The sequence below is a fragment of the Cololabis saira genome, chromosome 15 (genome assembly GCF_033807715.1).
Source record: "Cololabis saira isolate AMF1-May2022 chromosome 15, fColSai1.1, whole genome shotgun sequence".
NCBI classification, from domain to species: domain Eukaryota; kingdom Metazoa; phylum Chordata; class Actinopteri; order Beloniformes; family Belonidae; genus Cololabis; species Cololabis saira.
Window position 1 is genome coordinate 23,037,051 of NC_084601.1, and position 24,342 is coordinate 23,061,392.

Here is a 24,342-nt window from a genome sequence, read left to right on the forward strand (position 1 = left end):
GAAACAAGTCAACTAACTCCAAGATGTTTGGAAGAACACTTGGATGTTATCAAGGAAGTTTTGTATCACAAATAAGATACGAGAAGTTACATTTAAAATACTTCACAGATGTTATCCAGTCAAGACCCTTCTTGTAAAATACAAGATTCATATTGATATACTCTGTTCCTTTTGTAGCAGTATGGAGGAAACCATATGTCATCTATTTTGGGATTGTACCTACTCTCATGTCTTTTGGTTGATCTAAATAATTTCATAAATAACAAAATTGACTATTCTTGTAAACTGAACATCCAACATGTTTTATTTGGTCTGTCACAAAATGAGGAAATAAGTTCAGATAAATTATATGTTATTAACCTTCTAATACTATTTGCTAAATTTCATATTCATTGTACCAAATTTGCACACCAACGCCCGAATTTTATAGTATTTAAAGCACTTTTTTCATCCTATTTAAAATCTTTGAAAGAAAGTATGAATCCTAAAGCCAGCAAAACTAGAAGACTGTGTGAAGAATACAATTTAATATAAATCCTGTATCTCGAGCTTCTTTATTTTCTTTATTTTAATTTTTTGTTCCTTTACTTTATTGTTTTTCATGGATATGTAAATTTGAAATGTGAAATATTCTATATTTGTGTATCTACATTTTGTCCTACGGTTATGTAACATTTTCCTGTGCATATATTTCAATAAAAAAAAAACTAACTCCAAGATGTCTTCAGACTTTTTCCTGCCTCTGTGTTTCTATGAGCTGCGGTGGCCCGCTCTGTTTGTACACCAACGCACGCCGAATGAGTGGAGTCTGAATGTAACCTTTTCTTTCTTCAGTCATACTCCCTTTGAAACCTTTAATCCCCGCCTGCCCGTGCACTCCGGGCGCTAAAATGGAACCTACCCATACATTGTACGGCCGTAGTGGGCGGGTCCGGAGTTGAGTAGCGGACCAATGGCAGAGCGAGGACGGTTGGAGTGACAGCTGGTGATGAAAGGCTGCGGGACAGCTGTCACGGCGCGAAATCTCAAACCACCTCGGTGCTGGAAGAAGCGGGAGGGAGAGTCTTTGACCCGCCGGAGGGAGAAGAGCCGAGGAGCCCAGCCGCCGGAGGGACAGTCTTTGACCAGCCAGCCGCAGCGCTCGTTTTTCCGCGGCGAGTCCCGGGTTTTAGCCCCAGAGAGGACCGACGTTCCCGGCGGACTACAATGAGTGTGACCGCGGCTCAGCAGCAGGTGAGGAGGCTTAAATCGACGGCGTAGCTTACGGCGTAGGGTACGCGGCGACGCGCACCGCTCTGCGTCGGTGTAACGCGGAACCAAAAATCAGCCTTTAGCGCCCTAGCTGGTGGCTAGGGCCATTAGCAGAGAAAGTTGTTTTGAATCGGTCCCTCTTTGGATTAAATTGACATACATGTCTTTATTTCACTTTAACCTTTAACTAAAACAGTCTGTAATCACAGAGACCACTAAAGATCCCCATGTGTATATGAGAACATGAATGTTTTTGCAGGTTAAAGCTGGGGTGAAGCGTGCAGCTCACCATTGTTGCTGCAGGGCGCCAGCGCTGTCTTTCTCTTCACATCAGAGCCAGGAGGCTTTAAATCACACAAAATAACTACACGGTTGCTTCATATTCTAATAAACTAATATATGGGCCAGCATTAAGGCTTAAAATGAGTCAAGTGTGGTTACCCTTCAGATCAAGAAGACAATACCACTGGCTCCAACTCATATTCTAATGTATCCACTTTAGTTATCTTACTTAAAACAATATTTGATTCCATATACATCCTCATATTCTCTCCGAAACACTCAGCAACCCTTCTTTTTCGTTCATTTGACGTTTAAAGAAATTGGCTGACGTGCTTTTAAGTTCAAAGCCCCATCAGATTGGAACAACCTACCCATAAATATGAGGGAACTCAATTCATTACATCTCTGTAAAACTCACTATTTTCCAACCTCAATAAACCATGTAGTTGCCTCTAGTGGTATTCCCTTCTCATTTTATTTATTTATTTTATATATAATGTATCCATTTCTTCATATATTGTATAATAATGATGATTATTATTATATTATTAATATTGGTGTTCTTGCTGCTATTACTGCATTATATGCAGTGTTTACTTGTGCTCTTCAGGTGTGGTAGGTATTGGGGACTGGTGTATGGGCAGGTTTGCGTTTGAGAGCCTTATGTATTATGTATGTAACTGTTTTGTACTGTGTAGGGGTGGGTATTGGGAAGGACCTCACGATACTTGAGCCACGATACGATACACATTGCGATATCCCGATTATTATATTCTACATAGTTCACCGAAAAATTTAAAAATGCATTACACATCTTAAAATCCAAGTTGTATATATGTACATCAGATGATAGTGATGGATCTTAAAATCCGAGTTGCACGTTCATCAGATTATAGTGACAATTCATGGGACAAACTGAGTCAAAACAATGTTTTATTATAACTATACAAGCTAAAGTTACAACATATTTGTATATGTTTTTCATATTATTTACATCATATGAAATTAACATTAAATTTAGTATGAGGTTGCTTTAATTATGTGGCAAATGATAATAAACACAAGAAAGATGGGTACTAAAACCAAGGACAGGCACAGTGATCAGTCAGTATAGATATAAATCCATAAATAAATAAACCTCTGTCCATTATTTTTCATTTTTTAAGGACAGGCAATTGTGTTATATAAAAAATAAATTATAAAGTGAAATAAAACCTGAGCTCAGTGCAGGGCCCTCCCAGGGTTGGTAGAGAGTGGGAATGCCCAGGACTGTCACTTAGGTAGGAGCACTGGGTGATATAATGGGAAAAAAATCGGGGATAAAAAATATAAAAAAAAAAAAAAATCGATATTCAATCAGCTGGAAAAGTATCGCGATATATTGCCATATCGATATTTTTGCCCACCCCTAGTACTGTGTTGTATGTTTTATGTTGGACCCCTTCGAAAACGAGATGATTCATCTCAAGGGGCTATCCGTTAATACATTAATTTTTCTGTGTCCTGGAAAGCTGCTCAGAACCGGGGTTGAGTTCTCCATACCTGCACACGGACTGAAAGGGATCAACACTGTTCTGTTCTCTGTTTGTCAGGTTGATGTGATTCCTGTTGTGGCCCAGGCGGAACCAGAGAGCGACTCAGACAGCGGGATGGGCTCCCCAGCCGAGGAGATGGTCACCCAGACGGTCAGCATGATGGACAAGCCTGCAGGTATTGTCACATCTACAGGCCAGGATCCAGTAGTTTTACACATGTAAACCAGGATCCAGTAGTTTTACAGATGTAGACCAGGATCCAGTAGTTGTACGCATTCAGACCAGGGCCCAGGTGGGTCTAAGAGGGATTCATTTGTTTGTGTTTGGAGTGAATTAAGTCAGTTTGAGACTTGAAACATAAAACTTTTGTTGGTTTTGTCCACCATCGGTCCTACTATGAATTGGATCCTCAAAAACTAAAACCCTGATGTCCCCCAACAGTTTGTAAGGTTTAACGTGACCCCCTGAAATAAAAAACATTTCAAACAATGACAGTTACACTGCCGTGCTCCTTGATGTGACCCGTGATTGGTCCAGCCTGTATCATGTGACCAAGACTAGATGATGACAGACTTGCCTTAACGACAGCATCAACAACAGCATGGAGACTTCAACTGAAACCAACTGCCTCGATGTGCAGGAGAGTCCAACCTAGCAGTGTTTGCAGCCTGTATTTATTCAGCATGCTCAGTGGCTGGAGGTCTGTCCTGACATTGAGCTGACATACGAGCGTGGTTGACGACTGGTTTTGTATTAAAACACTTTTAAAATGAACAAAGACTAGTGTCGACTAGCGATGGAAACAGCAAGGAAAAAAACCATTGTCAATACTGATAACATCACTATTTGTTCCTTTACGTCATTGGTACTCTGGTACTGGTACCAAAAATTAGCACTATCAGGTACCCATGGCCAGTGCAGACACAATCTGATCACTTCAGCCATGTGGACTTCCCCAAACCCCCAGAGAGTGGACTGGAACGGTCCATCTGATCTGAGGTTAGACACAATTATCAGGGTTTGGCAAATAACTCCCCAGAACATAAAATAACTCTCTGTCCTGTTAGAAACACAGTTTTGACTCGTTAATCTATTGTTATGCTGGATGGGATTGGACTTTGGTCTGAGCTCCTCCAGAGCCACCACGGCCCGGTCCGGAGCCGCCCTCAGCTTCAGACCAGACACTAATGGCGCTTTTCCACTAGTACCTCCTCAGCCCGACTCAGCTCGTCACGCATCGTCTCGGCTCCACCCAATTTGTCTCCGTTTGTTTTTCCACACCCAGGCGAGAAGTGGGCGGGTTGGGGCGAAGCTGCTGTGACGTACTTGATTGCGCAACCCCTTTGTTCGTGTCAGCGCTGATGAGAAATCGGCTGGAGCCGATAGCGGCTGAGAGTAAAACACAGCTCCTGGTGGATCTGATCGTTCCTTATCGCCCGTCTACATCCCTCTTTTAATTCTGTCGTCAGCCACCAGGTTTATGAACATCTGCACCTCAGAGTTGGATCACCAAACAGACGTTTGCGCTGTATAATAATATCGCCACGAGCCGCAAGTTGCTCTCACACTGACTCCCGCTTCCTGATTCAAACATCTGACGGCCCCCCGACCAATCAGTGGCGTTAGAGTGATGACGTCAGATATAGTGCCGGCTCAGCCCGGTTAGAACCTCGGCAGAATGGTTACAGAAAAAAGTATCTGCTTGGTGCCTGTCTCAGCCCGTAGTGGAAAAGCGCAAGACAGGGCCGTGGCGGGTAGAAGCGAGCTGAGTAGATACTAGTGGAAAAGGGCCATAAGAGTGAGGTCAACCCAGGAAAAATGAGCAAATAGTCAACAAATCAGACTGTACAACAAGGCCTGCTCACAGTAGCAAACAGACAATAATAACATGTGCAATATCTGTCTACCTCACACATATCCTACCTGCTTTTTTTGCAGTTTTTCTTTCTTTTCCCGTACCGCACTACTTTTTTATTTTTCATTCCAGTGTATATACTGTTTATATTTTGTGATTATATATTTTTTTTACTTTTTTTACCCTTTCCCTGCATGTGTGTGTTAAGTGTACTACTGCTGCACAAAGTGAATTTCCCCATTGAGGGAGAAAGAAAGGACAATCTTATCTTATCTTAAATCTGAGATGATTAATCTGAAGGCATCGCTGACGTCTTGGCGTGATTTGATCACCCGTCGTTCTGTTTCCCAGATTCTGATGACGATGGAGACATCACAGCTCACAGGAGGCCTCGTCGGAACGCCATCAGAGACAGCGACAGCGAGGAAGAGGAGGCGGCGTCGGCGAACCGCGTCAGCGAGGTGGAGGCGTTGCTACTGTCTGCCTCCAGTGGGGAGGAGGGGGAGACGGCGGGGAACGACAGAGAAGGCCAAAAGAAGAAGAGCAGGATAAGCCTGCCAGCTGAGAGTGAAGACGGTGAGGAAGAGGAGGAGGTGAAAGTGAAGAAGGACAGGAAGAAAAGGGAGAAGAGCCAGAGACGCAGAGAGAAGAAGGAGAAGTGCAGCAAGGCGGTGGAAAGACTGAAGAAGAGGGAGAGATTCCCAGAAGGAGATGAGGTGCGTTTTTCTGCCGTTACATGTCTCTCACTCCAACCAGATGAACTAATTCCATCTTCCTCCTTCAGGAAGCCCCTCTGCCGCCGCCTCTGAACGACAGCGGGTGTCTGCTGGGCGACACCGACCTGTTTGACACGGGGCTGGACGACGAAGAAGAGGAGGAGTCTCTGGACGCTATCCGAGACCGAGTCAAACAAAAGATGAAGAAACACAAGGTGCAGAGAAGATCTGGAGATCCTGAAGCGGTGAGAAGCCTCATCATTCTGCTGCTGTGTTCGTATGTCAGGTTGTGAAAACAGACAGTGAGGAGTGTTTATGTCGCTGCAGGAACCCTGTCTGAACGAGGAGGAAGACGAAGAGGCTCCAGAGAAGCGCCAGCGTGTCGTAAGCAGCTGCACAGTTCTGTCATTCAACGCTCAAATGTTTTCAAATTAAATAAATGTTGAAGAGATTCATCTTTGTGGCATCTGTAGGAGAGGAAAGCTGCCCGTGCCAGCAAAGAGGTCATGAAGCAGCTGCACAGCGAGTCCCAGAGGCTGGTCAGAGGTCAGTTCACCTCCCGCCCCCTGGACGGTCCTTGAGACCCGACAGGTTCTGCTCAGGGTCCAGGATCCATGGAGGATGTGCTGACTTTTACTCATGACTGCATCTCCTGCTCTCGTAGAGTCCACCCTCGGCCTGCCGTATCACATCCCCGAGCCCAAGACCATTGACCAGTTCTTCAAGAGGAGAGCCCGTCCAGAGGGGCCGGCCATGGCCTTGTTGAAGTAGGTCCAAACACCACAAACCCTAAATGTGTGTTAGACCAGAAGTGAGCTGCAACGGTTCATCTTTGTGTCCTCTTAAGCCCCACTTATGAAACCCAGACCCGGTGGTCAGTAGAGACACTGTCGATTTCTTAGTATTTTAGCAGATGCATTTTCACCCCGAGTTACTGGATGTGCCCACCGTCCCTCCAGGGGCGCTTAGAGATGCTCGATCAGGATTTTGATGGCCGATCTCCAAAATCAGTATCTGCCGATCCCAATATCACCGATCACAGCTTAAAATCCATAAATTCGTCAATATTATTGTCTCATATACACAACACTGACATTCTATTATTAGGTATCAAAATTAGGAGATGAGAAAGTATCACGAATTGACTGTTTTATTTCAGGCTGAGGCAGTATGCAATATTTCCCCCTCTAGAGACGACTTAGACTTAGTAGTTTAAGCTTTCCTGTGGTAATAATTATGTGTACATCACATGTGCACCAACACAGACAACAGCAGATATTTCACTCTCTTAGAGTTGATAAAAGTTAACTATAAACCTTAGTTTTCCTGTGGAAAAAGGAATTAAATCTGAAAATAAAAAATGAATTATGAATTATTAAGCTTTGCTAAAGCTTTGGCGATAGCTTCCGCCCCATGTGACCCAGGAAACTCTACACACTAGAGCTCCAAATGTCACTCGTGAAGCCGACTGACACGACTGTCGTCCTGCGTGATTTTTAGGACTGTATATAGTCTGGTATAACTCCAGCAGACGTTCATCAGTGATCAATATTTGCGACTCTGCAGTACGTACCGGGATCCAAGCAGCTCACGATGCGTTTAAACCTGATGTCTTCTACAACAGAAATGATGATCAAGGCTGTTGTAAATGTCATTGGATCGGCCTCCCTTTGAACTATTATTTTGAGAACGCCGATCAAAACCGATAGGGGCATTATCGGCCGATACCGATCGGTTGCAGATCAATCGGTGCATCTCTAGGGGCGCTAAGATGATTATTACTTGTTATTTTCTGCTGTAGTTAATGAAAGTCCTCCTCCATGCAGATCTACAAAGTACTCAGAGGTGATGCTGGAGATGCCACCGGTTCCTCCACTCGCCTCCACTCAGCCGTCCACAGAGCAGGATCCTCCTCCCCCTCTGGACGCCTGCTCTGGTCAGATCCAGCCTCTACCTGAGTCTGCAACCACATCCTCCCCTCAGCAGGAGAACCTCAGCCAGGGTCCAGATGCTGACCAGGGATCAGAACCGCTACTCTACCTCTCAGAGAGTCTGCAGGACGATGCAGAGAAACCTGCTCCAGACGCTGCAGAGAAACCTCCTTCAGACGGTGGACAGGAAGCATCTGCGGCTCCTACAGAACAAAGTGAGGTTCTGGCAGCGTCCGAATCTACAGCCCAGATAACAGAACCTCCGTCGGAGGCTGTGGTGGAACCTGCAGAGCCCGTCAAGCCAAAGAAGAACAGACTGGCCATGCTGAGGGAGCTCGGGCTGGACCCCCCGCCTGTGGCCAAGCTGTGTCCTGATGATGGAGTTTTCATTGAGCTCGAGCCGCCGCAGCTCAACCCTGGTAAGTCCTGGTCCTCCTCAAGTTCTTTTGAGTATCTCTCTGCTGCCCAAGGGGTGGTTGTGGTCCACTGGAGGGATCTGCAGCCCCTTCATGGCTGAAGGTGACCCCGGACCGGACACTGAACCCTATGTTGACCCCATCTCTGTACCTGACGTGCATGAGCCATCTTCCTGTCTTTCTACCTGAGGAGCTGGTGGAAAAGGGTGATCAGAACCTTCACTTTTTCTAGGAACTGTGGTTAAATACACACACGGAGACTGGGGAAAGGTATAAATATTTGAAAAATAAACCAGAACAGCCTTGACTACGAGGTTCGGTCTGTGGGCTAGAAATGGGATCTGGCCCGAGTCAAAGGGGAAGATGGAAGTTAATTTCTCTTCCCAAAGTGGTGATCAGTGTCAGGACATGAAGCTGTGGCACTACTCAGAATAAACGTTGACTTAATCCTCTGACAGACTACCTTATGTGGTTCGGTTTGACTGATGAAAAAACAGGTTATTTTAACTACGTTTACAGATGGAGAACTAAAAGAAACATCTTGTTACAAGTCAGCTACAGATGTTGTGCAAATGGACGAGTTGGTGGCCTCTGCTACGGTTGCCGGTTTTTTATGATAAATGTCAAAGCCGAGTTCCGATCCGGTTCTGGGGAGGCAGTCTTGAAAGCTCCTTATCGTGTGTCTTGATGGTGGGTGACCCGTTTCTCTGACACTTATTCTATTCCAACTCAGAACTGCTTTAGTTAACACTCAGCATTTACATGGGAAATTTTATTCAGAATTAAAATTAAATCCGACTTAAAAATGACCATGTAAACACCTAATTCAAATGAAAATGGCCATTCCGAATTAGACTTAATTCTGAAGTAAGTGGCTGGTTTATTCTGATTTTAAATCCCAATAGAGTAATTCCGCGATCATGTATACACTCATTCTGCTTTAAATTAATTCCGGTCTTTCTGCGCTGCTCGTTCCCTTGCCCATCTGTCGCGATGACGCTTATATTCCGCACTGGGCTTGTTTTCCAAACAAAGTTTCAAGATGGCAGCACGCAGTAAACGGTGGTCAAGAGCAGAGACCATTTATTTAATAGATAGCTTGGAGGACCTGGAAATAATTAAAAGAACAGATGGCAAGAAACATAAAAATTGAGAGCTTTTCAAAGTTGTAGCGGCTAAGTTTGTTTTTCCTCCAGTAGATGTAACTTCCGGTCCGCCCCCCTATCCAATCAGAACCTTCCCAACCCCCAGACATTAAGTGGAATTGGATAAAGCCGATCAAACATGTTTTCCATGTAAACCTCAGTTCGGAATTACTATTTCCATGTAAACTCCAAGGAAAATAGTTTAATTCTGAATTATTTAATCCAGAATAATTACCGTAATTCCGAATTGTATTGTAACCGTGGCCATTGTTTTGGTCCCCAACCGAAGTTTAAAAAGTTAATATCAGGTAATTTACCTCCAGGTGTTCCCTCAACACAGACCTGAATGCTCCAGACCAACACACTGCCAAAACAGTGTGAACGGTGGCAGCACCTGGCTGCAGCCCTTGCTCACTATGTTCTTCTCTCCTCTAACTAACCTTCTGCCCTCGGGTCTGTCCTCCCACCAGGAGTGGAAGCGCTGAAGGAGCGCTACCTCCGTCACGTTAAGGCCCCCCCGCGGCCCCACGGAGAGCGGACCATGCAGCTCAGCATCATCCGCAAGGACAGCGCCCCCTCTGGCCAGGAGGAGCTGCGGGCCGAGTCGCTCACCGTCACCGTTAAAGAGGGCGCCGAAGAGCCAGCGCCCACCAAACCAGGTCTGGCAGCTTCAGGGGGGGCAGGTGTTGTGGACAGGGGTCTCCATGCAGGTGTTAACCTGATCTATGATCTGTGAAGGGGAGAAGCTGCTGACGCTGAAGCAGCGCCTGCAGCTCGCCATGGCCCAGCGCAGGAAAGAGGAGCGGGCCCGCAAGGCCGAGCTGCATCGCCTCGACAACGAGGACTGTGGGGAGGAGGAAGAGGAGGAGGAAGACATGACGGATGAGTCGGCGGATGAAGAGGTAAGATGTCTGGTGAGACCAGGGATGGGGTTCGATTCCGATTCTTAAGATTCAGCATCGATTATCAAGATTTGGTTCGATTCGATTGGATTCCAATATTGATTTGAGGTAGTGTTGTTAAAACTGTTTTTTGAGCTTTTGCATGAATGATATGACTGTGTAGTTATGCAACATATAAATACTAGTACTAATACTAAATACAAGTATTGGCAGCTAATGATGACTATAAGGACCAATTACCTCCCAGTATACTGATATAACTGCTTTCAGAAACATTGTGTGGGTCAGAATTATCAAACACATCCAGGACAGAAAACAGAATGAGTATGAAATCAGTTTTATTTTTTCCCAGATTCCGGTTTTATTTTTTTCCATTTTCTTTTTGTCTTTCGAGTTTTTAATTTTTGATCATTTGGTTTTTAGCATTTCATGCAAATGTAACCCCAACGCAGTATATAAAGCAATGAAATATAGACAATTTATGCAATTATAACTGAAAACTTTAATGTTTTCATACCTTTAAACATATTTAAAGGCAAAAACATTGTGTCCAATAAAACAGTGGTTCCCAACCTTTTTTCCTTGGAGCCCCTACTTGTGTCTAAGACCAGCCGGGCCCCCCGACCCGTACGTACTGGCATCAATAGAGTAAAGTGATTCGTTAAAAATCTTTAATTGAAAAAAATGTACATTAATTATGTTTTTGTGATACATTTCTCTTTGGTTTAACCTGTATACATATGACTTTGTCTTTCTCACCTTCATTTTGTGTCACCAATGTATAAAATACACACAGAAAATAATTGCAAGGCCATAAAATAATTACTGAAAAATGTCTCCTTTAATATGAGAGCAAACATTTTTTACATTTTTCCTTTAACAACCTGTCAGAGTAGTAGTATGATTAAATGTTGAATAATGATATAATAAAAATAATAATTTATTAAGTTTTTATCCTACTAAATCACTTAGAAATATATTTTGGTCATTTTAAAATACCACGTGGGTTTATACAGACTTTGATTACAGTATTCCATTAGGTGTGTTATTATGATTTTTTTATTTATTTAACATGCGCAAATATAATTTTTACAACTGCATATCCTCAAAGCAGACAAAGTTTCGCGCCCCCCCAGAGATCTCAGGCGCCCCCCCAGGGGGGGCCCGGACCCCAGGTTGGGAGACACTGCAATAAAACATCCTTTTTTGGGCATAAAGACAAAAATACCAAAAGTTTTAAAGTAATGAAAAATGAAAATCAATCTTTAGACATAGGAATCGATTTTTAGGAATTAATATGAGAATCCATGTAGAATCGGAAAATCTTTTTTTTTTTTTTTTCAACACAGGCCTAGGTAAGACACGTCTTCTTTAAAACGGACGGGCGAGTCACTGACCGCGTGTGTGCTGGTGTCTGTGTGTCAGGGTGTGGAGGACCTGCTGGGAGGTGGTGACGCCGAGGAGGAGGAGGAGGGCAGCGTGGTGCAGAGCGTCAGGAGCATGTCTCCTGCAGCACCAACCCCTGACCTGGTCAACACGGACGGGACTCTGATGCTGTTCCCGGGCAGCTCCTGCTCACGCACCGGGTCTGTCTGGACTTGGTGTCCCAAAGTTTTACTCCCCTGCGAATGAAACCCCTTTTATGTGGCGCTGCAACGTTCACTCAGTGGGAATCTGTTGTCTTCCACAGCGACGGCGTCCGAAAGTCTGCTCCTGCTGGACCCGACGGCAGCAATAAGATGGGTGAGTTGTGTCTGACGGATAATCCTGCCATTTGTAAGGTCGGGGAGGAGGCGGGGGCCCGGGGCTCTGGGGCTTCCCGACCTGCCGGGAGTGAAACTCCAACGGTCCTGTAACTCCTCTGTCCTCGTCTCCAGAGGAGGACGACTCTCTGTCCCTGGTGAAGGACAACAGTCACAACAGCAGCTTCGAGCTGGCCGGGTCCATGATCACCTCGTACCAGCCCGTCAGCCACCAGCGCTCCGCGGGGAGGAGCGTGTCCAACTCCTCCACGTTCCGCTCGCCCTCGCCCTGCCTCTTCAGGCCCAGCTTCCTCGGCTCCGCCTCCAAGGTGAGATGGAGGGATTAGGTTTTCAGCCGTGTTTCAGATTACAGAAATCCTTGGTTTTTCGCAGGGGTTACGTTCCAAAAAGAACCCGTGAAGTAGCAACCGTCATTTTTTTTTTGTTATTATACAAGGCTTCAAATTGCGGGGATCAGCCCCGCCCCACCGCGACCCGATTAATTGAATGTGAACGGAAGACAATGAAAAATGATTATGAAAAAAAATACAATAAGTTCAGTAGGACAAATTGTTACTGCCGCATATTTCACTGCTCTTCTGATGCCGCTGCATCCTGACTCGCTCTGTAGCATCTTTTTCTTCTAAAGCCCACGGTGCAGGTGTGTTTTTTCCAGAGAAGAACATAGTTATGGGTCGTTGTTGTCGCTCTTTTTTTCTTCTGGGCAAAAAGATTCTTATAAACCGACATGTCACCATCGATTATATCTGAAACTGTAATGAACGATTCATCAAAGGGTCCCGTTCTTGAGCTGCTGCTGAAGCTCATTGGCCGTTCTCAGCATTGTTGCTAAGCAACCAAAGTTATTGACACAGGAAGTGAAGAAGCGGGGAGACTATTTAGCCAATCAGAATGCAGAACACGATGCACAATGCAAATCCGTGAAGCAGTGAGACGTGAAAGGTGAACTGCGTTATAGCGAGGGACAGGGTTTCTGCGGGGTTTTAAAAAGTATTAAAAAGTGATAAATGAAAATTGCCAAATTTAAGGCCATTAAAAGTGTTAAATTCACTGTCAGAGGTATTATTTTTTACCTTTTACATTTTAAGCAGTATTTTATTGTCATTCAGAAAGTGAAATAAATGTGAAACATCTGGTCAACATCGAGTCTATAAATCTGTTCTGTATAGTGTTCTATAGGTCAAAATCTGTATTAATGTTAAAATGTCCGTGATTAACACTTAATGTTGTGACAGTTTTTAAAAAAAAAAATCTGAATGTAGTGAAAAAGGTATTAAATTGGTATTAAATTTAACATAAGGATTGCTGTATAAACCCTGGAGGGATTACTGTAAACCTCAAATACTTGCAGTTGTCAAACGTTCATCTCTCTTCCCGCCAGAGTTCAGGTAAACTATCGGAGCGATCCCTCTGCCTCCCCGTGGAGGACTCCCAGGACCTGTACGCCGACTCGGAGCTGCTGGGGAGACTGGCCCCCGGCCCCGGCCTGGGCGGAGACTCCCAGGGCCGCTTCTCCCTGGAGGACGACGCCCAGTCGCAGCTGCTGGACGCCGACGGCTTCCTGAACGTGGGGCCGCGGGCCGGAGGGCCGCCCTCCCACAAGAGGCAGCTGATGCTGGACAACCTGGACGAGAACGCCATGGACGCCAACATGGGGGAGCTGCTGGGGCTCTGCTCGGGCGCGTTCGGGTCGGGGGAGAGCAGCTCCGGCCGGGGCGGCGGCCTCGGGGCCACGCAGGAGGACGAGCTGCTCGGCATGTGTTCGGGAGCGTTCCCAGCGACGCAGGCGGGGGAGGAGCAGAGAGGGGAGACCAAGGAGGAGCAGGATGAAGACTCCAGCAGCACCATGGATCAGCTGCTGGGGCTCTGCTCCGGCCAGTTCCCCAGCCCAGGTCCGTTCACACCCCTATTCTCTGCACGGACGTGTCGTCATTAATTAAAAATGATGAAAATTGATCCACTCCCTTTTTTTTTTCTCATAAATTTCAGGCTCTGCTCCCTCAGCTTCACCAGCAAAGGACCGGTACAGTATAAAGTTCTTATTTCTGTTGTTTAACTTTTTATATTGAGGAATCGGTCATAGAAGAAAATGTCCAATATCAAAGTTTTGTCCTAATTTTATAAAATAAAAAATATACAAAACAAACACAAGGTACATAAGAAAACGACACACAAAAAACAATCCCCATTTCCCACCCCCCTCTTCCCAGGACTTAGATCTTGTCACAACAGGGGTGGCCATCAAATCGTACCACTATTCAGCTTGAGTCATCAATATATTGTAGAAGGGGTTGCCAAGTCTCAGTTTGTTTACTAGTGAGAACCGTATTCTCTCCAGATGAGAGAGCTTCACCATTTCTTCCAGCCACAGTTTAACAGGAGGGCTTTCTGTTTTTTTCCAAAACATCAAAACAAGTTTCTTTGCTATAATAAATAAAGTTTTTATTTCTAAGCTGGCTGTTAATCAATGAGAGATTTAAAATCTGGTAGATGAGTGACGGGCAGGACGGAGAAGAACCAGTAACATCTGAACTGATCATAAATGAGAGTTTTGAGACGCACCAGAGATTCCCGTCTTTTATCACGACGTTCCAAGTGAGACTTGGTTGGAGCTAACTGCACAGATGAGTCCATAAAAGGACAGATGGGGGGGACAAGACTGGCAGTTGGAGGAACACATCACCTCCGTCACCTCTAGTTGGCTGTTTGGCTGAGCTGATGCTAACTAACGTTACCGTTCATTCATCCAGACAGAGATGGATGGATGGACCAGGGTCGGGCTGGAGTCCACGCACAGTGATGGACATGTCAGCTTCCAACTAATTAATTTAAATTCCAGTCTATGAGCAAGCCCTGTTATGTCTGGAAGTGCTTCTCTATTTTACTCTTTTATTTATTTCTTAAACACACAATGAATCTCTACGAAAGGTCGCAGCGCTACATCCTGAGTGAGGCCTTCCTTTTAGGACAAAAAGCAGCACTGGGGCCGTTTTATAATGAATAGAAATACAGGTTTATTATCTGAAACTGCCTGATTACATAAACTAGAAATACATTTCATCTCTAGTTCTTCCTTCTGTAAAATGGTCCCAAGGATGTTCTGGTTTATGTGAGACTCACTGTTTTCTCTCAACAGTAAAAGGAAACCAGAGGAGGAGGAGGAGGAGGAGGAACAGGAGCAGCATGAGGAGGACGAGGACTGCGAGTTCCACCTTCTCTCAGATGTAGAAAGTGTTCAGGTAGTAAAGTAGAAAGTTTAAATTTGGAGGCTCAAGCTTCTGTTTTGGGAAGTTTGTAAACTGAAATGTGTTTGTAGGAGGAGGATGATGGGGATGAGGAGGAAGAGGAGGCCAGCGACGAAGAGAACGATGATGTGGAGGAGGAGGAGATGCAGGCCGTGTTTGCTCCCCAGCGGAGCAAGAAAAAGAAGATGTATGTTAGAATGCAGCTTCACTCGTACAGAACCTGAGCATCTTCCAGAAAGACGAGCTGAACGTTTCCCCTCTTCAGGAGACTGATGGAGTACGTGGACTCGGAGGCCGAGCTGTCGGGGAGCGATGACGGCAGCGACGACGAAGACGACGGCAGGGGGAGCGAGTACGAGGAAGAGGAGCTGCTGGAGGAGCTGCCGTCTGACGAGGAGCTGCAGGACCAGGTCAACAAGATCCACATGTGAGTTCCCAGGATTCATCTCAGCGGGGATGAACGGGCTTCATTTGTTTAGGCTGAACCAGGAAAAAAAGAAACCATGTGGACAAACCTACGAGATTCCACAGCATGTATTGGCAGCTAATGATGTTGTAAGGACCAATCACCTCCCAGAATGCTGATAGAACTGCTTTCAGAAACGTTGTGTGGCAGAATTATCAAACAGATCCGGGACAGCAAACGGAGGCTATATGAAATCTGTTTTATTTGTTCCCACATTCCGTTTTCATTTTTTCCATTTTCGGGCTATTTCGGTTTTTAATTTTTTAGAATTTGGTTTTTAGCATTTTATGCAAATGTAACCCCAAGAAGGTGTATATAAAGCAAAGAAATATAGATAATTTATGCAATTATAACTGAAAACTTTAATGTTTTCATACTTTTAAACATATTCAAAGGCAAAACACATGGCACCAGTTATTCTCGTGTCCATTCCTTTTTTGGGCATAAACAAAAAAAAATACCAAAAGTTGTAATGTAATGATGAAAAAAAATCTTTAGATCTTTAGACATGAGAATCAATTTTTAGGAATGAATATGAGAATCGATTTAGAATCGGAAAATCGAACACAGGCCAAATAAATAATAATAAATAAATGCAGGAGAAGAGGTCGAGGACGGTTGTGAGGGAGACTGTTAGATGATGGTCACCTAGCGGTGTCAAGTGGGCTTGGGTCTGGAAACATGGCGGCCCACTGCTCCTGGTCTAACTACTGATGGGTTAAAGCAGAGGCTTCAGTTTCTCTCGGGATTAATAAAAAAAAAAAAAAAATCTGTTTGCATTAGGGCTGGGCGATTTTGGACAAAAATAAAATCCAGATTTTTTTTTTTTTTTTCTCCTCTAAAAACCCAATTTTCGATTCCGATTTTTTTGGTAAACCTACAAAAGACAATGGAATACATTGTTTCAAATATTTTATCTTTATTTTTAAAGAAAAATAGCAAACAAATTTCCCTATTGGGAATGAAGTGCAATTGAAAGATACTATAAATCCTCCTTGAGTTTAGTAAAGTGACAACATTTACAATTTTCTTGACCAATCAAAGATGACTAGACGAGCTCTGTCTGTAATGCAGCCAGCTGCAAAAAAGGAAAATCGATGTTCCGATTTTCCCTTTTTTAACATCGTCTAGATTAATAAATCCGATTTAGATTTAAAATCGATTAATCGCACAGCCCTGCATCTTAAACCCCCACGTTATCCGGTGATTCACGGGCCGGGCCGGCCCCGGCTGGTCCAGACCACCTCGGCTCTGATTTCTGGAGTCAGTTTTCGGAGCCACCACGCGGGGCTGAAAGGCTCCTCCCTCCCTGCTTGGATATTTGATCTTGTATTAATTGAGACAACGCACACGTGTCCTCCAGCTACATTAACTGTTAGCTCGGGGGAGTCTCATCAACTAGGCATTTGTTCGGCCTCATGTCGTCTCTGCGAGTGAATCAAGTTGGGAGACAAGACCTTCCTCTACAGCGGGAAAACGACTGATGAGAGCTACCTACTTCTGTGTGTCTCTGGGGTGGTTATGTTGCATTGTGGGATTTCACTCCGGGTGGTTTTTTTTTTAGAAAGTTTTTAAAATAATTTATTTTTTTACAGCCCCTATTTTGGGGTCATATTCTGAAGACCAAGAACTATTTGGATGGCTCACCTCAATGTCTGGAAATGGACAGTTGTCATGGTTTAAAGCCACTCCATGTCGCAGCATCCCCCTGTGGTTCTGCTGTTGTCGAGACTTTGAGTCTTCCAGTCTGATCTGGTGCCATCAGAACCAGAAGGAGATCATGTCTGGCCTCTGATCTGATCTTGGACTTGGATCTCCGGCTGAACGGTGGAGGGAGCTGCTAAAGTCTTTAAAAATGTCTTGCAGGAAGCAGGTCCTGGACGAAGACAAACGCCGCCTGAGGCTGTACCAGGAGCGTTACCTGGCCGACGGGGACTTGCACTCTGACGGCCCTGGACGAGCTCGCCGCTTCCGCTGGAAAAATATCGGTAAGCTGACGGACAAGGGGATGACTGCCCTCAACATCTGGAAACTGTTAACCAGCGTTGGTCCGTCAACATCTCTGGTTTGAAACGTAACTGTAAGAAGACGCTGGACGTGTCGAGGTGTATTTCCGCCTTATTTAGAGTTTGTTTGTCCTCTGATCCAGATGATGGGTTAATGATGGACGCTCCGGGAGAAGAGGGGGAGGACGATGGAGAGGAGGACGACGTGGACCCCGCTGAGGTCCAGAGGAGGAAGGACCGTCTGGAGAGGGAACAGTGGCTCAGAGAGCAGGTACACCTGTCCTTTTATTCATAATATTCACACTGAAAGTCCTCAAGACACGGCAGATGTTTAGTAACAGGAAGTCAGCGGGCATCCAGGTCTTTATCCCATTAAGACACGTTCTTAGTACTGGTTGTATGATCTGCAGAGAAATAAACATTTATGAATCATTAAAAGTACCAAAAGAAAAAAACTGCTAGCTTCCCGCTAACAAATATCCCGCGAGTTGAATGGACCTGGTGTTTCTGTCCGTTCTTCACACTTTACCTCCAATATGAGTCAATAAAACAAGGAATTTAGAAACTTTTCTTTAAGGTTAGAACGTAGTGCTTTCAGATTCATTGAATTTTGGTTTCATTTGATTGGAGAAGTGTGCGTGTGTGTGCGTGCGTGCGTGCGTGTGCGTGCGTGCGCGTGCGTGCGCGCGTGCGTGCGTGTGCGTGCGTGTGCGTGCGTGTGCGTGTGTGTGCGTGTGTGTGCGTGTGTGTGCGTGTGTGTGCGTGTGTGTGCGTGTGTGTGCGTGTGTGTGCGTGTGTGTGCGTGTGCATGTGCGTGTGCGTGTGTGTGTGTGTGTGCGCGCGCGCGCATAAAATAAACCTCCGCTGTTAGTTAATAAAAATTCTTAATTGGGCCTAATCAAAAGATTTTCATAGTTAACTTGTGATTAATATGTTCTGTTAAAGATATTTAGAAAATCCAATAGAGCAAGACATTTATCCTTGCTTTAAACAAATGGCTGTTTTATTATATTTTATTTTTATCATACGTCAAAAGATTTCTTAACAGCCAAGAGAGACAAACTTTGGCCCATTGAAAAAATCGAGCGGTTACATTTAGACGCGTCAGCAACTGATCCTCAGATCCCACAAACAAGCAGTCATTTATTGATAAGTCGTGGTCCTAGAGCAGAACCCTGTGGAACACCATGACCAAGTCTGAGGAAACATGAATAAACTGGAATCTATGAGTGGTTTAACTTAAGTCAGCTCCTTAATCCCAGTAACATGTTCAAGTCTCTGATAACACATGTTTCTGCGGTTGTTAAAACCACCAGGGGATCTGCTGTCCAGACTTCACCTCGTATTCCATTCCATGTTTCTGTCTTCTCTCAGTCTGAACAGAAAGCCAAGAAAGGAGAAGAGCTTGACGCAGATGATGAGAAGATCGATGAGGAAGATAGTCAGTTCATGAAGGTGGCAAAGAAACTGACCGCCAGAGCTCTGCAGAGGAAAGGTAGGTGTGACAGCAGAGGTTAAAAACAGCCAGACACGAGCCTGGGGGGGCTTTTATAGGGGAGGGGGATACGGGAGGTCCTTGAGTAGGCCACGTGTGCAGCAGCACAAATGTATCTATCACGAGGGGCGTGGTTTGATGAGCGACGGCTGCATTGTAGTCCAGCTGTCACCCTTGCAACCTGCAGCTCTTTGAACTGGACTTCTGACCTGATTAACGCTGGATTCACAGCCGTAGACGGACCAGGTGACATCTGGTGCTGGGTGACCGTGACGTGTTCCTCCGTCAAAAGTTGAGGTTTTTTTTAACTTTTCCTGCTTCGACGCATGTGTCAGCCAACCAGGTTGTGTCCACACAGCTAGTCTTGTAGCCAATGAACTCGTACACTGAGGGAGGTCGGAAGGGGCGGGGTTAATGTCTGAGCTGAGAATTAGAGGGCTGCGTTGGGAGTGGGTCCCGCCGGACCCAATGCAAATCTGGCGGGAGCGGGCAGTTTGAACTTTGCTGCGGGTTGCTAAAAAAAACCACTGCAGGATCGGGATGTAGCCTTGTGACAAGATGGAAATCAGTGAAGTGGAAAAGAAACTCAAACAAGGTCTTTACAAAACAAATACAAAGCAAGTCAGATATTTGGAGAAACTGCGTTTAGTGTCTGTGGAGCATCTTGGAAGAGAGACGAGGGATTGGGACCTCAGTCGGTCAGCAGCATTCTCTCCCTCTACAGCAATATAATGGCCAAGAGATTCATTAAATTAATCATAATTTGTTAAATGAATTCATTTCATTCGTTAACTTTGTTTATTTTATGTTATTTTAGTGTTATTTGAGCCACTCACAGCCTACTCTCGTTGCTTTAACCTCAATCACATAATTGATGCGTGCGTGAAAGGGGAACTAGCTTGTGCAATGATAATGATGGATTTGCATCTAACTTTCGGTAAGGTGGCCTATGAACTGTCAATTATCCATCAAGCTCCACAATGATCATGTTAACATTAAATCGGATAGATTTGTCTAGGACAGGGGTCGGCAACCCAAAATGTTGAAAGAGCCATATTGGACCAAAAACACAAAAAACAAATATGTCTGGAGCCGCAAAAAATGAAAAGTCTTGTATAAACCTTAGAATGAAGGCAACACATGCTGCATGTTTCTATATTAGTTATAACTGGGGGAAGATTGTTTTTTTTCATTATGCACTTCAAGAAAAAAGTCGAAATGTGGAGAAAAAAGTCGAAATGTCATGATTAATGTTGAAGTACAATCTTGAGAAAAAGTCAAAATGTCGAGAAAAGAGTCGAAATGTCGAGAAAAGAGTCGAAATGTCGAGATTAAAAAGGAAAGAAAAAAAGAAGAGAAAAAAATGGAAATGTGGAAAAAAAGCCAACATTTCGAGAAAAAACTCAAAATGTTGAGACAAAAGTCGAAATATCGAGGAAATAGTCAAAATTTTGTGAAAAAAGTCAAAATGTTGAGAGAAAAGTCGAAATGTCAAGAAAAAAGTCAAAATTTAGAGAAAAAATGAAATCGAAATGTCGAGATTAAAAAGGAAAGGAAAAAGAAGAGGAAAAAGAAAAAAAGAGGTCAAACATTTTTGAAAAAGCTCCAGGAGCCATTAGGGTGGCGCTAAAGAGCCGCATGCGGCTCTGGAGCCGCGGGTTGCCGACCCCTGATCTAGGACAACATTTCTCTTGCGGGACGGGAGAAGACACTAAATCAATGCATCTCTGTTATAGTGCGGGCATAAACTCTGTTTTGCAGATGTGGGAGTGGAACACACACGGTGCGGGTGGTAATGGTCAAAGATTCAGCCGGAGCGCGCTGAAGAAAACAGTCCCGCGCAGGGCTCTACTGTGAATTAAGACCCAACACAACATACTCCTTCTTATTTGAAACAACCTCAAAAGGACCTTGGTTGCGGTTGCTTCCCGACCAGCGCAGGTGACTGTAGGTCCCAGCGGGGCCAACACAACATGGTTAATGTTACTGCCCGACCGTGGGCCGGGGTCCTGGGTCAGTCTGGAGGCTCCGAGGACGACGCTAAGGGCAGGGGAAAAGGGGGGCTTCAAAAACGCTGAGTGATGTCAAAGGGGGCGTGTCCAGTACATGTTATCCAGTGTGGATGTCAGGAAGGTCCCCGTCATCTGAGATGTGTGTCTGAGTAAGAGTGTGTGAGGGTCCAGCTGAAATCCCAACAGAGCCGAGGGTCTCGCATGTCGAGTGTGAAGGTTTTTCTGAGACTGACATTAACAAAAGTCTTTGTTTGTTCCAACCAGAAACTCCTGCAGCTCCACAACCAGAGAAGAAGACGACATCAGCTCTGAACCCCTTCCAGAGACCCTCACAACCTGTCCAGGTGAGGAGGGGCTCCCTGCTCAGCCAGCCTCCGTCCGTCCTGAAGAAGCTGGCCTCCATCTCAGAGGGGAATCCTCTGGCTCCCAGAAACACCCGCAGCTTCCTGTTCCAGACGCTGTCCCCCGAGAAGGTTACCGTGACATCAGCGGCTCCACAGAAACAGGTGAGTCGCCTGGCGTGACCTTCACGTCAGTCGCTCTGCTCCGGCCGCTTCCACTGCCCAGATTTAGATTTTCATTAGCAGCGGTGGACAGTAACGGAGTAAATTTACTTGAGTACTGTACTTAAGTACATATCCAGAGGATTTGTACTTTACTTGAGTATTAGATTTCTTTGGTACTTATTACTCTTACTTGAATACATTTCCAAGACAAATATTTTTACTTTTACTCGAGTAAATTTCTAGGAGGCTGAAAAGTACTTGTTACTTTCAGGTCTGCTCTTTTTTCTTCTTCCCTAAAATCCTATTGGACACAAGCTGTTTTTGTCAAAGGAGGAGACCTATCACAGTGCACGCTCTCCACTGGGATGTACGTAAAGCGGAAATACGTCAAGCCTCCTCAAAACGATACCGCCAAAGTAGCCTGCGTTTGTCAAGACAGAGCCGCAACAAGTCAAGACAGAGCCGCAACAATGGCTACGCCTGCGTCAGGAGAAGAAAGACAATCCGCTGAGTCGTCTGAGTCTGATAATGAGCCGGACTCGGAGCAGGGACTTTCACAAAATCCTTGGCCGTATCTTAACTCAATGTTTGAGTTCGACCGTGACATTTATTTTCAAATGTTTATTGTGTCTGCCGAAGCAGAACTACCTCTCTGCTTTGAAATTTACTCTTACTTTTACTTTTACTTAAAGTAACTTTAAGTAAGTAGCATTTACTTTTGGATACTTAAGTACCTTTAAAAGCAAGTACTTTTCTTCTCCTACTCGAGTAATATTTTGACTGAGCTACTTTTACTTGTAACGGAGTAAATTTTGACCAGTAGTATTTGTACTCTTACTCAAGTACTGGGGTCGAGTACTCTGTCCACCTCTGTTCATTAGTAATCTGAACTTTCCCTTCATGTTAGTTGATGTCAGTTATGTGTATGTAGGTCATTATACCAACCTTAGGCTCTTAGAGCCACGAGGAAGAGTCTGGGTTCTGTTGGTGTCCCGGTTGTCTTCCTGAGAGTCCGAACTCCACATCTGCTGGTGGAGGAACTCTGAGCTCTGTTGCTCTGGATTCATCAGCTGTGGACTGGTTGTCATGAATCTTCACTACTTTGATGCTCCTCCTCTCAGACTTCAAATACTGTATCTTCCGCACTATAAGGCGCACCTAACAGCCTTTAATTTTCTCAAAAACCGGCAGTACGCCTTATAATGGGGTGCGCCTGATATAGGATCATTACGTTCATTTCTGTTACTGTAGCCATGGGGATTCTGGGTACTGTAGTCAGTGTTGCCGAAGTAACAACGCTAAAAACGGCAGGAATCGTCACAGATGTTCAAGACGGCAGCGACGCTGACTCGCATAATGGCCACTGTGATGAGACGGAGCAAAGCTGGTTTTTATTTTGTTAATAAAGTTTGACTTACAATTAGGGCTGGGCGATATGGACCAAAAGTCATATCTCGATATTTTCTAGCTGAATGTTGATACTCGATATATATATCGATATTTTTTCTGTGCCATAATTGGGGTTTCCCCCAAAGCATTATAGCATAGCATCTCTGTTAGCTTAATTTTTTTCTGAGGCAAACCCTTAAAAAAACAGTCAGTTTTAATACAAAGCCTCGTGCTAAATGTCACACAGGTTCCTTTATTAACAGAGGTCTGCACAATATCAAAATGTATAAAACAAATGAAATAAAAATAAACTGCCTGCATATATAGAATAAAAATGCTTCTTGAATAAAATAAAACAAATATCCCTTTCCTGCATAACAATTAAATTAAAATACACTGAGTAAATTAATACAATGTAGACAGTAACAGGCAGACTTTTCCACTGAGGTTGACAGTTGTGCAAATAACAAAACATTTGTGTAAATCTCAAATAAAACATTCAAGTCAATTTGTCACAAAATAAGCTATATCAAAATCATTAAAAAAAGCTATATCGATATAAACGATATTGTCTCGTACCATATCGCGTTTGAAAATATATCGATATATATTAAAATCTCGATATATCGCTCAGCCCTACTTACAGTACTTGCGTAACTGCGTAACTCAACCTTAGCCACTATAGTACGGTATTTAACCATATATTTAGTACGCCTTATATATAAAGAGGGTTTTAAAATACGCAATTTATTGAAGGTGCGCCTTATGGTGCGGAAAATACGGTAATCAATGAAAGCCTTTATTTTGGACCAAGTTAAAGACAGCATTTCTCGTGGTGACGGCAGCTGGGTTTTAAACCGCTCAACAAACATGTGCATGCTTGTACTCAGTTTTGACATCAGTCTGAAGGATTATGGGATCTTCAGCCGGAAAATGTGTTTGAACCTTGAGGTTTAGCTGCACCCCCTCAGCTGTCAGTCTGTTCATTAATTTCTTTTCTTGAAGCTATTTCTGACATTTGAATTTTAAGAGACTTACTTTTAGAGGAGAGGTCCTCAGTTCCGACTCTGAGCACCAGAGGGCGCCAGAGTCCGGGCTGTCGGGAGGAGGACGCTGATGTTCAGGCTGATGTGAACTCTGAATGTTTGATGTTTAGGCGGTGAAGAAGAGGAGTCAGGTGGAGGCGGCGAACCCCACAGCGAAGAGGATCTGCAGAGAGAACAAGCCGGCGGGGCAGACGAAGAGCTGCCAGAAGAGCATCTTCAGCTTCCTGGACCACTGAGGAGGGGCTTCAGTGGTCCGACTCCGCAGACCATGTAATCAACTCCGACCTGATCCGTTTTATCCTGTAAATGATTGATTTTTAATCTGTGTACTACGATGGTCGTCTATTTGTCCTAAAGTGTAAATAAAAGTGTATTTTAAGA

The 24,342-nt window shown here is 44.5% G+C and overlaps 1 protein-coding gene across 1 annotated transcript; it reads left to right on the plus strand.

Annotated features, from left to right (window-relative positions):
• Positions 1 to 995: 995 nt before the first annotated feature.
• LOC133460509 (claspin) lies at positions 996 to 24,342 on the plus strand. The gene is made up of 23 exons (XM_061741099.1): positions 996 to 1,233; positions 3,126 to 3,243; positions 5,275 to 5,639; positions 5,708 to 5,884; positions 5,967 to 6,023; positions 6,113 to 6,185; positions 6,304 to 6,406; positions 7,466 to 7,989; positions 9,602 to 9,790; positions 9,870 to 10,033; positions 11,459 to 11,619; positions 11,724 to 11,776; positions 11,911 to 12,104; positions 13,178 to 13,688; positions 13,786 to 13,819; positions 14,933 to 15,038; positions 15,113 to 15,228; positions 15,307 to 15,468; positions 17,374 to 17,495; positions 17,657 to 17,784; positions 18,888 to 19,008; positions 21,285 to 21,526; positions 24,072 to 24,342. The coding sequence occupies exons 1-23, from the start codon at positions 1,207 to 1,209 to the stop codon at positions 24,195 to 24,197; spliced, it is 3,873 nt and encodes a 1,290-aa protein (XP_061597083.1). The 5' UTR covers positions 996 to 1,206; the 3' UTR covers positions 24,198 to 24,342.

Excerpts from the sequence above, each read along its gene's own strand:
- LOC133460509 (XM_061741099.1), top strand. The coding sequence starts at position 1,207 with ATGAGTGTGACCGCGGCTCAGCAGCAG. Across the intron at positions 5,640-5,707 it reads GATTCCCAGAAGGAGATGAG|GAAGCCCCTCTGCCGCCGCC; the intron begins GTGCGTTTTTCT and ends TTCCTCCTTCAG. Across the intron at positions 6,407-7,465 it reads CCGGCCATGGCCTTGTTGAA|ATCTACAAAGTACTCAGAGG; the intron begins GTAGGTCCAAAC and ends TCCTCCATGCAG.